General features: G+C 36.1%; 1 protein-coding gene across 1 annotated transcript in view; it reads right to left on the bottom strand.

Moving 5' to 3' along the window:
- The window catches only part of stk40 (serine/threonine kinase 40), a 33,022-nt gene that overhangs the window by 13,162 nt on the left and 3,890 nt on the right, over positions 1–15,970 (bottom strand). Inside the window, exons 2-7 of the mRNA XM_039740031.1 lie at positions 13,680–13,809; positions 13,104–13,189; positions 12,881–13,024; positions 11,667–11,894; positions 8,134–8,186; positions 248–363 (exon numbers count right to left, since the gene is read on the bottom strand). Of these exons, the coding sequence (XP_039595965.1) occupies positions 248–363; positions 8,134–8,186; positions 11,667–11,894; positions 12,881–13,024; positions 13,104–13,189; positions 13,680–13,797 (745 nt within the window). The 5' untranslated portion in view covers positions 13,798–13,809. The remainder of the gene's footprint in view (positions 1–247; positions 364–8,133; positions 8,187–11,666; positions 11,895–12,880; positions 13,025–13,103; positions 13,190–13,679; positions 13,810–15,970) is intronic.

The raw sequence follows: 15,970 nt of genomic DNA, 5'->3' as shown, positions 1-15,970 counted from the left end.
GGAGTCTGCAGTATCTCCTCTTTGTCTGTATAGGTTTTCATACTGGACACTCTGGTTTACCTCCTACATCCCTAAAAATCTATCGGTCAAAATGATCCTCTGTGTGTGAGGATGCCCTTGTTTCAACAGTCACCCTCTGTAGGACTGGTTCTTGCCTTGCAACAAATGTTAATAGGACAGGTTATGACTCCTTGCAACCCAAAACTGGATTTAGCGAGTTTAAGAAAGCTTGTAAACTTTTCCTTACCACTGAGTACATCAGGACTAATGTATGCAGGGCTCCCGCGCTGATCTTTAAGTAGATCATCTTCACTAACTAAGTGCTTTCCTAAGCAGAAGTTGGTGATGGTTATCCTGTGCGTCCTATAAACAAAGAAAATTAACAACATATTAAAAGTAATGCAAATATACAACCCTAAGGCTAAAAGGTCAAATGTCTCTAAAGAGAACTAACTAAATACAATCGCTATAAGCTAGTACCACCTTCTTATTAATAACATAGGGAGTCTATAAAACAGACAAGCTAACAGTATTTGTGCTTCATGTGAGGTCTACTGAAGGAAGTATTTCTCCACACTGGAAAGCAAATTACAAATATTCTATCAGCTACATTTATTTTAAAAATACAGGATGAAGAAATGTGCATCAAAAAAAGTAAAGAATTAAGTAAACATATGAACTTGGTAAAAATCAGTCATTAAAAATAAAGCCTGATTTTAAAAATAAAGAAAAATAGGGTATACTATAATATACTATCATATACATTCAATTAACAGATTAAAAACAAATGTACAGAATAATGCAAATTCTGAGACAAGAACACAGAGATATTTTAAAAACAATCCACAACATACAAAAAAGCAGATCAATCCGTGAGCTATATGTGAAGCAAATGAAGGTCTGCACTAAGTATCAAATAATTGTTAAAGGCTGCAGACTTCCACTCCTGCAGGCATGCACAACAAACCATGAATTTTTCAAGCAAATGACTAATGGAAATTGGCACATCATTAAAATAAACTCCCACTAAAGTATTTAAACAAATGAGTCAAAATATGGTTTCACTTTGTCATTATTTATACTTTATGACTAATAATTCCTTGCTTTTTGCTATTCTGCAAAAACATGAGAGAAAAACAGTGCATCTCAAGACTTTTGACTTCGTAAGTAGATCCCATTTTTTGCAGAACAGCTGACTTTCACAATGAATACAATACCTGTATTAAAAAATATATATATATAAATCTATGGTTTTTCCAACTCTTGAAACTGCATTACAGTTTGAAGTTTTATACAAGAAAAAAATGAGGCAAAAAAAAAAAAAAATCCACGACAGACCATGTAAAAATAACTTAAAAAAAATCTATAAAAACCCCATTTGCTTTTGGCTAAATACCAGCAGTTGCAAAGAAAAAAAAAAAAAAGTCAAATTAATGTGATTCATTCTCATGACACATTTCCTAAATTACCCAGAAGGCCCGTTTTGATTTCAAGATTACAAGCCAATAATAATGATGAACTCTGATGTCTAAAACAAGTTCTGTTCCCTTAATTGCGAGAACTGCAATCACCTTTACAGCTCTGAGAAAAACAAACAAATCTGTCACTAAGGCAAAACCGCACAGTCAAGTTTAAGTGTGATCCACTAAGAAAAGCTTATCTGTATTACCTTTGGAATGGTCCAATGAATGTTGTTAAATAATTTGAGCACATAGATGTCAAACATAGCCAACAAGGCAACAAATGTATTATTTTGTTAGACCACTTTAATCACAGATTTGGATGCAAGACAACAGTGATTAACTTATCATTATATAACCATTCTTTTGCAAGTCAAAAGGAAATCCCTAAAAACACAGTGCCAAAAGCAGTATATTTTTCATTACTTTTAAAATAATTATTTCTTATCATTTTTTGTTTTTTTAAATGACAACAATTTAAAAAAAATCTATTGATAGAGGAGTGGGTCAGGTAGTGTGAAACTAAGCAGAAGACCAATTTAGCTGTTAATGCTGCAAAAATGTTGTTTTGTTTCATGATTAAGTGTGTGAGATCCATTGTAATTGTTTTATTGACCCTTTCTCATCCTCCCCATTCACTTACAGAAATATTTGTAATACAGTACACCCCCAAAATTTGGGGGGGTTACGTTCCTAGAGCACCCGCGGATTGTGAAAAACTGAATTTTGGATGTGGTTAAAAAAAGTGCCTATTTTTATAGTTTAAACCCTAAATATGCCCCCAAAACACTTTAATTTCAAACTAAGCTTAATACATTACCTAAAAAAAGAATGTAAAGGTAAACCCGTATACTGCACAGTACTGTACTGCTATGTCTCCCACAGTGCTAGAATGTAAAATACTGATGTTACCGCTATATGTACTGTAATTCATGCAAGCGTGTTTTCATTGCCAGAAGCCTTAGAAGGCGCAGGGCCTTGTGGCAGCTTCTTGGGGCTTTAACTCTTAAACTGCCACATACTGTACTTGGGGGTTAATGAATCCCTGGACGCAAAATACTTTTTTGCTGCACTTTAAAGTAAACATTACAATTCACAAAGAAAAAGTAAAATTTTAATGGAACACTTTTTTCATGCAAAGAGCATCACAATTACTGCAACATTGATTATTTTACACACTGCTAATGAACTGTAACTGTTTAAAAAACTACTGGAACAATATGTAGAAGGTGTAACCGATGCCATGGATGAAATCACCGAGCCAACTGCGCTTGAACTGGCTGCACACAAGCACACAGAAGTAAGCACTGATGCTGGCAGGCTAATCTTAGTGCAGTGGCTCAATCCCAGAGACAGTGAGGCTGCAGTGTTGCAGGGTGTCACGTCTGGGTCACAGAATTGCACAGAATCACAGGAGATTGTAGAGACAGGAACTTCATTCAAACACTTCAAACATGTCTCTTTAAGAAGTAAAACAAGCTCAGTATACTGTTAGTTATCGATTAAAAGAATAGGCAAACATCATAGGGGAGCACAACTGGAGCGGGACCCGCAACAGGAGCAGAGGATGTCTGGGGGAGGAGAGAGAAACAAAGCAATCAGCCAAAAAAGACACATGCTGTTCAGGCTTTTAAGTATGCGTAGCATCACACGAGAAGCATATCACGTGACACAGCAGCCGCAAGTAAGGGAGCAATGTGAAGGTAGTCTTTCAAACAAACCCTCTTAAAAAACACTGATAAACACTCAGCTGGGGATGCATTACAGTCAATCAGCAGCAAGGAGAAATGAATAACGCTGTAGTGGTCCGGTGCCACTAAGATTCACACCGTTGAGAAGACGGCAATTTATTTAATTTTATGGTGAAGATTCCAGGGACGCATCTAGCCTTGGCCGGACCCGTACGCACTCACAAACAGAGGCAAAAACAAAGCAAACCGGTAATCAAACAGTAAATAAAGAATGTAATGAAAACAAACGAAATAAATGAAAACAACGATACCACCCCTGTTCCCCTTACGGCGATTACACATTAAATACAACAAAGCATAAACAAAACACACAGAGTAAATCATGAAAAATGTTAATGAAAAACGGCAACGGATGAAATGTAATGATGAAAATATATAGTACAGAGATCTTCACGTTGAATGGGAATGTAAAGATAGTTCTACCGCTAGTTCCTGAAATGGTGAAGACGGGAGGACAGGTTCAGAAGCACTCCTTTCTTTGCAGGATGGCCATGAATCCACTTACAGTCCTCATGTACACAGGCAGATAATCCAGATGCACAAAGCAATCCAGGACAAAATGAATAAGTACAGGTAACCCAACAGAAGACAGGCAGACGGGAACTTGTACACAAATTACAAAAACTCTTTTTAAAAGCTGCGCTGACATCCTTTAACCCCAACAGCCCCAGCAGAAGACCAATCAGATCCACTGCAGGGACTGCTGGGAGTTGCAGTTTCAAATTCTATTGGCTACTTTCACCACCCCAAGCCGTGTTTTTCAATACAGTTGCTTCCAGGTCTCTATACAGTGCAGTTTTACCACGGTAAAAACAACAAAAACTGCGGAGGATATTTGCGGTTTCCGCTAAAAATTATTAGATAGGTTTTAAGGAAAAATCCGTGAATGACTGAGGCCACGAACTCTGAACCGCGACTTCATGGGGGGCTACTGTATTTGCATATTTTATGGATCCCTTCTCATTTCTTTTTTTTTAGTTTTGGCACCTCTATCTGTGTGGCCAGCCTATGGGTTTTAGCACATGCCAAATGATACTGAAGGATACCAAGGAGAGGTAGGAAGGTCAGTTGAATTTAAATTTTTTTTTATTCTAAAGAACCATGGACACTCTAGCGGTTTGCTTTCACCAGGACAACTGTGGGCTACAGTCACTCTCACAATTTTCACCTCGACTGATTTTCTGCTATTCAGATCTTGTGTTAACATGATTCCTATGCATATGTATAAACCTTGCACGAAAAAGAAAAAAAAAATTACATTAGCATTCATTTAAATAAATTGTAGCTATATATGTATATTTTATAGGGATTTATAAGGATTTACTGTATGCACGAAAAAATGAAAAAATTATCTTAAAAAAAATTCAGTGAAATATCTGCTGGAGAAAAACAGTATTCAAATAATAGTGTACATATCTAGTAGGTTTAAAATAAATATACTTAATTGCATTTTGTCCTTATAGTCTTACAATTCCTGTTAAATTTACACCCTTAAAATATTCTATTGAACAATACTATAGGGTGACTGATTTATTGCTCAGGTCTTAAGACAGTACCATATCATAGCAGCTCTCTACCACACCAATTTCAATACAATTTCAATTTTAATACAATTTCACACTAAGAAAACTATGTTTTAGTTTCACGTAAAACGTCAAGGAAAATACAGTCTATTTCCTGTTCTCAACAAAAAGCTGCTTTACTGAAACCTCCTCCCAAAAAAAAAAAAAAACTTGCGTCAGCACCATTTGCTCTGCATGAGTCATCAGCAACACTGGCTCCTTTGGCAGTAGTGTATTGTTTTCCCAAGAACTGTACTTTCCCTGCCTTTAACTGAGCCTTTTCCCTTTTTTTTTTTTTTAAATGAACACATGAAAACCAAGATTTTATGTTTCTTTCTTGTTCCTCATATAGTCACTTTAAAAGTGATACCCCTATACTGTAGATTTAAATGTCTAAAATCATAATTGTATACTTAATCTTATTACCCTGTACAGTTTATTAACATTTCATTTCTGAACTGTAGAACAATTTTAAAATATTTTGAATATTTTGATGCATCCTTAACCACTGCTTATAGAGATTAGTTTTTTTTATCTGAAGAAATGGATTATCAGTTTAAACCTCTTTACATTTTTTGTACATTTTACATAATTCCTTCTGTCCGAGAGCTTTTAATAATCAATGGGAAAAACACCTTATAGATAAAGAAACTTAGATTCATTACCAACTGGTTTTACACAGAATCTTTGGAGAACTAACATTCAACTTCCCAGGCACAATTTACACAGTTGTACATGTACTATACACCTTACAGAACTGCATTATGCTGGTTGCTGTATCATATTATTTTCACCTTCATCTTAAACTAAAAAGAGGTTCAGTTTAACTACAGGGCATACTGTAAAATTACAATCATTTCATTTACCCCCTAATGCTGCTCTGTCGAACATGAATGTAAATAAATGTTTAAACCTTGGAATACTCCTTACTAAGTCACCTTTATTTTGATTAAGGTATTCATTTAATTGTGTTGAACATGTGAAAAGTTCAAGCTTACTGACATATATAAGAAAAAAAAAATATTGGAAGGAGACAAGACGTGATTGTCTCAGACATTTTCACGTCCTGCGAGACGAGTCTTCGTGCCAAGTGAAGTAACCAAGCCCGGGGCCAGAAGGAACGCAAGATAAGAGCTTATGCAAAGAGATTTGGAAAAGTCCTGCGTGGTTATGTCAGACACATTTCTTGTATAGAGAAAGAAATGATATTCACTCATGGGCAGTTATACGATGCACTGTCACAATGTAATTACAAACACGGAAACAAAATTCAATGCAATACTGATGAAAAGGTAAAAGCAAAAAAAGATCGAATATATGGACATATGTGATATGACAGAAGTGTGCCACACAAAACGCAGATCACATGGCACGGCAGCAGCAGCAAGCCAGCAGCTGCACTACCGTTTTAAGAGGGGGTGTTGGAGGAGCGATCGTGTCTCCTTGGGGGTGTGTTCAGCCCCCCTCTTCACAACGGGAGCGGCAGAGACATGAAGCCCCCTAGTATCTCTAAATAAAATTACACAGCTCTAACAGTTTAATACTGGGAAAATGTTCATCCCGATTAAAAACGACCAAATTGAATCCCTTGACTCTTCTGCAGAACATTGCTCTAGAAAAATTAATTCACTGATGCCTTCTTAGAAAAAATCAATAAAAAAGGAGGCTAATCAAGTGTTAAAATTATAGCTTATAGTATACAATACTACTATTCTAGATAGTCATGCTCACCATCAGCTTGCATATCATCATAACCAGTCCACAGAGGATGCCATAGCCCTTGTATTTTATACCATCCTGGCACATCTAGAGTTCTATAGCTCAGCATTTAACACTGTGGTACCAGCAAAGATAACCAACAAACTCCTTAATTTAAGACTTCGGACCACATTCTGCAACTTTATTTTGGACTTGCAAACTAATAGATCTCAGCATGTGTAGAGTAGCAGCAGCACCACCTCCATGCTGACCTTCAGTACAGGTGCACCACGGGGTAGTGTCCTAAGCCCCCTTCTGTACTCCTTGTTTACCTCCTGAACAAGGATACAGCCCCAAATCCATCATTACATTTTTTCATCACAGACTGATCACCAACAATGATAAGACAACTTACAGAGAAGTGGTCTATCTGTTGAAACAGCGGTGCTAGGACAACAATCTAAATTATAATGACAGCAACATCAAGAAACTGGGCATATACTTTAGGAAGTAGAAGACAGACCACACTTCCATCTGAATCAGCATGGATGTGGTTCCCTGATGAACTTAAGCAGTAACACACTTCTTATCAAAAAGTCTCAGCACAGTCTCTATTTCCTCAGACATCTGAGGGTAGCTCAGATTTCACCATCTGTTCTTACAAATTTCTACAGGTGCACAGTAGAGTCCATGCTCTTGGGCTGCATCACATACTGACTGGCACAGCACCTGCTTGGCTCAAGACCATAAAATACTGCAGAGGAGTGGTGAAATCACTGGCACCTAGCTGCCTTCTGTTCATGACCTATATAACACTTGCTGCCTTAGAAAAGAAAACAGTATGCTTAATGACCTCCGACATACTGCACAAACACTTTTCTCATTGCTACAGGAACACTGGCACTCGTACCAGTAAATTCAAGATTGTAAGACTGATGAAAAGTCAATCATAAGAACAAACATTTTTCATATAAAACAGAATAAATAATACTTATAATACTTAATAATAATACAAACTGCCTATACACACAAATACATAGAATGCAACATTTACTGTGTTTGTGTATTTTTTGATGGTGTGTGCACCTTCTTTTGATATTGTTTAATTGTCAACTGTTCAGAGGAGACATGAAAGTAAGAATTTCATTGTGTTGAGTATACATAAATTTAAAAACATCTTTTTAAAAGATGCTGGGGAAAATAAACCTTCAGGGCTTCCAAGTCCAACAGGTTGCCATGCCCATCTGACCATTCGAACAAACAAAATTATGTTTATGAATATTGGCTACAGCACTATGAGAAGAACCTAAAAGTAAATTGTTTTTTCCCCCATAGTGTAGTCTTTGCTTAAATATACAAAGAGTTTCTTAAAATTGTTTGGATTAAAACAAAATAAACTGAGGGAAGAAAAACCTAAAATAGAGCAAATTATAATGTAAAACTAGTAAATTAAGTAATTAAAAATCATTCAGGGCCGAATGATACTGTATATTTTGTCCAGATTTGGTAGATGTTGACATTTTACTTTACTTTTTCATTTTTTCCCAAAACTGTACTAGTGCCTAAACTTTATTAGGCACACACAAAAACATGCATACATTCATAAATAAACACTTTGAGATGGATCTCAGGGCATCAACAATCACATTACTTTAAACGTACCTTTTATTTAGCACCATGTTCCCTAACTTCAAGTCCCTATGAACAATATTTTTCTGGGGAAAAAAGAAAGACAAGATTACAGCAAACAAAATCCTATAACATATAATACATTTGAGCAGAGAAATCTGTCTCATGTTGACCTGAAAACAGTTTACAAGAGAGTAGGCCTCTTGTATTAAGCAAGCCCAGTATAGACATTTTTTTGTTTTTATCCATGGGAAAGAACACCCAAGGACTATTGCTAGAGGGAATCAAGTCATGAGAGGACATGAAAATAGCAAGCATTATACTGTGTGCAACATTAGCATCCTTGGAGGATTTTTTCAATCTAAAATAAACAAGCACTTTCTTCAAGGAGGTTTAATAGCCTATGCTTAGCTATAGTGTATAGTGCTTAGCTATATTAATAACCATAAAACAGTCAGTGTTTACACATGCATACACAAAACTGGGACAAGGTGAGTAACCCAGTTAAGGCAGAAACCTAGTTTCTTTATATATAAAAAAAAAAACACACTCCATTTACATGTGCAAGTACACTTCTAGAGTTCACCTTTGGCAAAACGGTACGTGTGCTTCTTGCCTAGTGCAGCTGGGATAACAATGTAGGTACTTTCACTTCCATACAAAAAGCATGGTATTTGATTACATTTTAAAGTAAAGAGTAACCGGACTACATAATAAACATTACATTTAACGTATTACTTATGCTGCTGATCTTAGCACGGTATGTTCAGCTCATCAACATAAATGTAGTGATTTCTGAACTACTGAGACAAACTGTTCCTTCGCCTGATTGAAACAATGCGATTGCCCAAGTTTTTGCCTCAGGAAATTTATCTTGTGGACATTTCTACTCATGGCTGCTAAAAGCATGGGGGGTTTGGGGGATAGCTAACACATGTGCAGCCAAACAAGAGTATAATAGACATAAGCATATTACAAAAATCTTTAATAGTAACCTGACCAAATAACTGCAATACCCATGGAGAAATCAACATGTGTTAGCCTGATTTCTCATAGACCAACAACTCTGTTTGTCTAACAGGAATAAAGGTTTACATGGCATGGATATTAAAGTACATGTAAAAGTACTCAGTGTTACACATTCTACACTGCTAGTGCAAATTATCTTAAAAACCTGAATTCATGTAGCAACAACTGTATGCATCAAAGCATGGCAAACCGATCTAAATTAAAAATTATCTCAAGATAATAAAGTTTCCAGTAAGTAGAAATTAAGTCAGTGATTTAAATCTAACAATAAGAAAAGTGCACTTCTACAGAACCTTTGTTTACACTATTATCCCAAATGTTGCTGGATACTACAACATGAATTAGAATTCTTCGATTTATGATTTGTAAAGAAAATCACTGATAAAAGGTGAAGAAAAATCTTAGCAGATCAGTTTCAATATCACATGTAAATGTAAAGCTCTTTTCGACAACATTTTGCTTTTTGCTGTCTACATGGAAGAAAAATGAAACAAGATGTGAATAGATGGTCTACCCTCCATCTCACATTAGCAGGGAAATCAACACTGTGAAGATGAGCACCCTTCCCAAGCCTCTTTTAATATTTCAAAGTATCCCCCGTGAGCTGGGGGGGGCTGATCACACCCCTAGAGGATACAGACACTCCTGGGGAAAACCTCTCCTAAAAACACTGACAGACTACCTTCACATTGCTCCCTTACTTGCAGTTTCTCTGTCGCACGATATAGTTCCTGCGCGGTACAACCTAAAGCAGAAGGGGGCATGGCACTACCCAACATAATTTTACTACTGGGTGGAAAATATACAGGCCATAAAGACCTTGACATCAACACAAATTGATGAATATACACAAGCCTGTTGTTATACTCACCGCTCTGTGCCCCAGTAAATACAAATTATTGTCAATACACTAATAATCCAATTGTCCATCATTCACTCAGAATATGGAACCAATGTAGGAAGCATTTTAAAACAGAGAAACTGTTATCTGTTGCACCTCTACACGACAACCACCTTTTTCCACCCTTACAAACACAATATTCAATGTGTGGAAAATGTTCGGGATTAAAACACGTAGAGATTTGTACATAGTGTCACGCACGCGAGCATGGGAGGCAGCTAAAGGGCTCGAGTGAAGGCAGTTCTGAGGCATGCCGGGATGTGGAAGTGCACTAACTCTCTTTCTCACTTCCCTGTAGACCAAACCCAGGAGGCTCCACCTGGCTCTCTTGACATCACTTCTGGGACCGAATCAATGGAAACAGGCCTTACCAGCTCCGGCCCCCCTGATGTCACATCCGGGCCTGATCCAATGAATAATGAACACGTGCCGATCCTTATGACCTCACTTCCTGTCTTCCCCTTTAAAAGCCTACCCTTTTCCCTTCTCCCGCAGTCTGGTTTTGGACTCCATTGTATGCACTTCAGTGCTAGTTGCTTTGAAAACAACTTTTGCAGCCAGGATACCAAATTATATGGGTGGCTGCCCCAAACCTTTATCTGTCTTTGTCTCATTTTGTGACAATAGAGAATGTCTCTACATCCTACAAACAAACTTTAAATGTAACTTCTCATCAACACCTTTCTTCAACTACTTTCAAATTAGAAACTTTGCCAAATTGAACCTGCCCAAATTTCCTCACCTCCCACCTATTTCTATTCCGGAAGAAATATTGATTAGTCTTGAAGACTCAGATAACATCTCTACAATATATAAAAACATTTAAAGCTCCTACCTTTCAAAGATCCCAGGGTACAATGGGGAAAGGATCTTTCACTTAAAACTTTAGGCAAGGTGGAAGCCAGCCACGTACAGAATACATTCTGGCTCCGTATGCACAAAGCAGTAAATCATTCATCTTAAAATCTTTTATCGAGCGCATTTATCTCATTTAAAATTGTCCAAAATGTATCCAGGGCAAGATTCAGCCACTGAACATTGTAATCGGGCTCCAGAGTCACTGGGCGATATGTTTTGGGCATGCATCACATTCAATCTGAATAAAAATCTGTGGAAGCCAATCAGCGCCTTGGTGGCTCAATCATTCCTAACCCATAAACAGCAGTTTTTGGTGGACTCCCAGATGGTCTTAAAATGGAGAAGGACAAACTGTAATCACCTTTAAGTCACTACTAGCACATGGACTTATCTTGCTCAACTGGAAGAATCCCATTCCACCCCACCCCACCACTTAAGTCAGCAGTTAACTGACGTTGCATACCATTTGAAATTGGGTGGGGGGTTGGGGAAAGAATCAATTCTCACTTAGAGGACCTGTTCAAAAATTTAGTTTTTTTTTTTTAAATATTGCAGGATTTAATTAATTATATTTTAGAATAAGCTTCTGCATCGGTGAAAAGAATACTCTTCCTTCCTTGCTGCTTTTAAAGATTTGCTCTAGTTGTTGGCTCTCATCTCTTTCTCTCGGATGGGGATTGAATTTTAGTTTAAATTTGACTTAATTATACGGAATGTTATTTGTTTCCAATTAAAATAAAAAAAGATAACATATATATATAACAAGACATACAATTACCTTATGTAATGCTTCTACAACTCGTACCACATCATAGAATATTATGATAGTTTCTCTTTCGCTTAGTCGCTTCTCTTTAATAACATAATGCTGTAGATTAATGAGGTCAGCCGTTTTGTCACTGAAATCATGGGCACAAAGGCAGTCTAATACTAAACAGATCCGCTTCTTCATTTTTCGAACCAATTTGTTGGCTTCATGATCGTCAACAATTTCATAAGCACGATCCTGTAAACAAAACATGGTATATTTTTTGTAACTTTTCCCATCTGAAACATTAGTCATCTCTCATTTCCATGCAAAAGACAATTTCAGCTGTATTAACCATTATATCTTCAACTTATATACAAACCTAGTCCTACAAAAAAATGTAAGATTAGTAAAAAGCTTCAAAAGAAGTGATAATTGGTCTACACATGACTTTGAGTAATGGGATCTCTTTTGTTTCTTTGACTACAAAAGCCTTTAAAATTTAGATTAGAAGATTCAAGCTACTTCTGTGCTTCACACCCCTCAACTATTATGCTAATACTGTTCATTATAAATCAACTATCTGAAAATTCACTTGCATTCAAGCAGGTGCAAACAAAAGGAAACTAAAAATCTCCCATTAACTAAACTGAAAAAAATAATAATAAGATAAAAGTTGTAGTGGACAAAAACCAAACTGATGAAAGTACAAGGCATGACTCATTTTTAGTAGGAACAAATGCAGTGGATTGCAATGTAATGCCAATTTCAATATGTGTTAAATGCTGTTTAAATAAAACCTAAGAGAATAATAATTATTTCTACTTTTATATAAAACTAAAAAAATAATTTTGGCGACTTATTTGCCCAACAGTGCTCATAAATTTCACTGTATTACCTAGTTAGCTGAATAAAAATCCTTGGCAAAAACGATAACTCATTAATGTAAATTACAGAGGGCTGTTTAATACTATAACACTAAAAAATAAAACATAAAACAGCCAGCAAACAGTTTCACTCTACTTAACAAAACAAAAAATAAGTGGCTTTTATTAATGCCATCTGAAGTGTGTCATTTGTGCATTCTATGTAATTTACAGTCATTAACTACAGTGGAATAACAATAATATGTATCAAACAAGTCTTATTAAATTCAATCAAGATGCAGGGAAAAAAACTATACAGCAACTAGTAGCAGTAACCATTTCACTTTCAGATAAAGCAAGCACTAAAACCATTCTTACCTGGAACAATCCATGATGATGGACAACACCATCCTGGTTGTGAAGCAAAGACAGCAGGGAGTACTCTGTATGCAACAACATTTTTCCCTGGCGTTCTTCTTGTGTTTCTACTCCTTTCTCACCCCGTTCTTCCAAAGTAAGAATCTTAAAATAACAGACAAAAGTAAAAGTCAGACCACTTCCATGAAGTTCAAACTACACTTTGCTGGTATTGCACACTCACCTTTAGCTGATAAAAATCATCAGTGCCATCTTTTCTTGCCAAACACTGAACTATACTTGGCACAGGAGAGTTGCCTAAGCGAGGCCCTGTGAACCAAGAATAATCAGAAGTCACCACCGAGCGAGGATTATATAAGCTCAATGAGCATTCTACAAATGCTCCTTAGATTATGCAATGTCATGCTACATTTCAAATGCTGGTTTTCCAAAATAATTGTAACTTGTTTTCCTGTAAAACCAGCAAGTTTTACCAGATCACCAGAAACTTAAGATGAATTAATATTTTGCAGTTAATAAAAGATTAACTAAGCTGTTATTTGTCTGACAATAGTTCAGCCATCCACGTATTTAAATAGCAGTTGGCTATACAAAACTTTGTTAAAAAAAAACCACAAACACTACTGATTGCATGCTCTAAAAATAAAATGTAAAAACACACTTGAAGTTTCTGAATTTACTCTATTAAAATGTAATATATACTAGTCCATATGAATATGCTGTACATTTAGACTAAATAACACACATAAGGTATAGGTAAATATTTAAAAACTATTGAATATCTGAAAGCAGTCAGTACCTAGTATAAAAGGCCCAGCTCTCTTGGCATTGTTCCCAGCAATACCAGTACAAAGAATTTTACTGGCCCTGGCTGATGTTTCTCCAGCGCCTCTGTCTGGTGCTCTCCGCTTTAGCATCCTAAAGCAACACTAAATAGAGAAAGAAAGAAGACATAAGAAAACAAATATCATGTCATCTGCAATGTGAATGCAAGAACTGTACACAATGTAAACTGAGCAGTAGTCGTATGAGCCTGTTGAATAAAATAACTGTCATGTCTTTGTGAAGATTAACAACAGTTACTCAACATCACCAGAAGGAAAACAAAAACCTGTTATTGTTAATCTATAATATGTAATAAACACAAAAATGAAGACCACATGGATGTACCCACTGTTACAAATGCGATGGTTCAGAAAAACGGAATTGCAATTTAGTCAAGTGAGCAAACATCCATGTATAAACTTGTACTCTTGATGATTCCTCCTGTCATATAAAATGTGTATGTAGTATGCCATGATATAACAAATGTAATTTTCAGCAGAAAAATATTTTTCTTTCAAATTCCTGCTCCTGCAATAACTAAGATAGAAGTTACTGTAAGAACACTTCTTCTTTTGTGTTCTTGATATCTCATTATTTTAAAAAGTATTGTTGGCTTCCAAGAACTGAAACTTTCAATAATCGAAAAAATATTTGTCTTGCATGCAGATCTTGAAGAGAGCTTCCTTTCATGTAACTACTCAAACTCCTAGTTTACATATTCTGTTTTACTTAATTTAAAGTAACTAATATCTCTGCTGATTTAATTTGAAAACTTTCTATGTGGCAGAATAAAACAAAAATATAAATATGGAAACATTCAAAAGTGATGCACACTGCTGTAATTTAGAATTCCAGAAATACAGTACATGTGAAATTCAAAGCAGTGAAAAGGCACAGGAAAAGTGCTGCATGCTGTGCTACACAGTTTGTCTTCTTAGCAATTATGAAATGACTAAACATTACTACAGTGTACTTCCAGGCTGCTTCCATAACAGCAGAGCATATGACCAAGTGCAGTGAATCACTTCTTCCCTGGAGACTCCCTGCAGCTCCAATTTGTCATCAAAATGAAATGTCAGCTTTTAAACGTGTAAAGCAAACACACACATGCTGGCTTTCACAGCTGGCTTTGGGGGTCATATGTGGATACTGTATACCCAGAGACTTTCTCACTAAACTGTTAATCCGGCCCCTCCTTATCACAAGGAAAATTATTTGGTTGGCACGCAATACTAATATCACCTAAAAGATATTCTTTCAAACATACAAGACCATGAATACAATTACAGTTTTCTTTGCATACAACCTGATCAGGGACGAATTTATATTCCTTGTGAACCAGTAATTCATTTGACAGTTATGGGGACTGGAGAAAATCTACTGTAGTGTAAAAGTGTCACCAAATCTAGTCTGAGTAGCTGGTTTATGAATGAAGCTTAAAAAAAAACCTGTTGTTGATCTGTCATAACATTGTTTTGAATGATTAAAACGTCTGTCACTTCTCAAATATTTAAAAAAAGGTGCAACTCTAAACAAACAAAAACTTACACATTTAAAGACTAGACAAGGAAGACAAATGCTTCATAAATTGATTTCTTGCAGCATCTGTTGAATGGAAAGAATTAAACTCAGAAATGATCAGGGCTCAAAAATCAATACTGTCATCGTGTTAATATTTCTAATTCTGATCATGATAAAATGCAATGAGAGGATGTTGGTGTAAATACAGAGATGAAATGTTAGTTTAGACACTCTGATGCCATTGCATTTGACTTGTCACTGCCAACCCTTTACCAAACTATGCTCCTGCATACCCTTTAAAAAACCCAGCACAAATAAAGAAATACATACAGCAAAAAACTGAAGAAATAATCTAATACTGTTACTTGCTACACTTATGCTTCCCTGCTGTATTTCTGTAAGACATGTTCAAAGAAAGGAAATATTTGCTGTAGCAAACACCAAAGAAATAATTTTTATAAAATTGTGAGGCCCATTATCCAAGGATTACTATTAAATAAACAATTTACATAGTTATTTCTTATAACACTGGAGTATAAACACATTAAATGACAGAGAGAGTGGAAGATGGAAACTGACCTAGCAATCTCATAAATCTAAAGAGGGAATATTAAGAGCTGGCAGTCTATTAGACATACAGAGTATGTATGCAGCGCTCCACAGGCACAGTTTTTAAGCTTTGGGTAGATGTGGACCCTTCTACATTCTAAACACAGCTTTGTTTGATTCAGAAGCATTTGGTTT

Source organism: Polypterus senegalus, chromosome 17, assembly GCF_016835505.1.
Source record: "Polypterus senegalus isolate Bchr_013 chromosome 17, ASM1683550v1, whole genome shotgun sequence".
Taxonomy (NCBI): domain Eukaryota; kingdom Metazoa; phylum Chordata; class Cladistia; order Polypteriformes; family Polypteridae; genus Polypterus; species Polypterus senegalus.
This window is presented reverse-complemented; position numbering and strand designations above follow the sequence as displayed.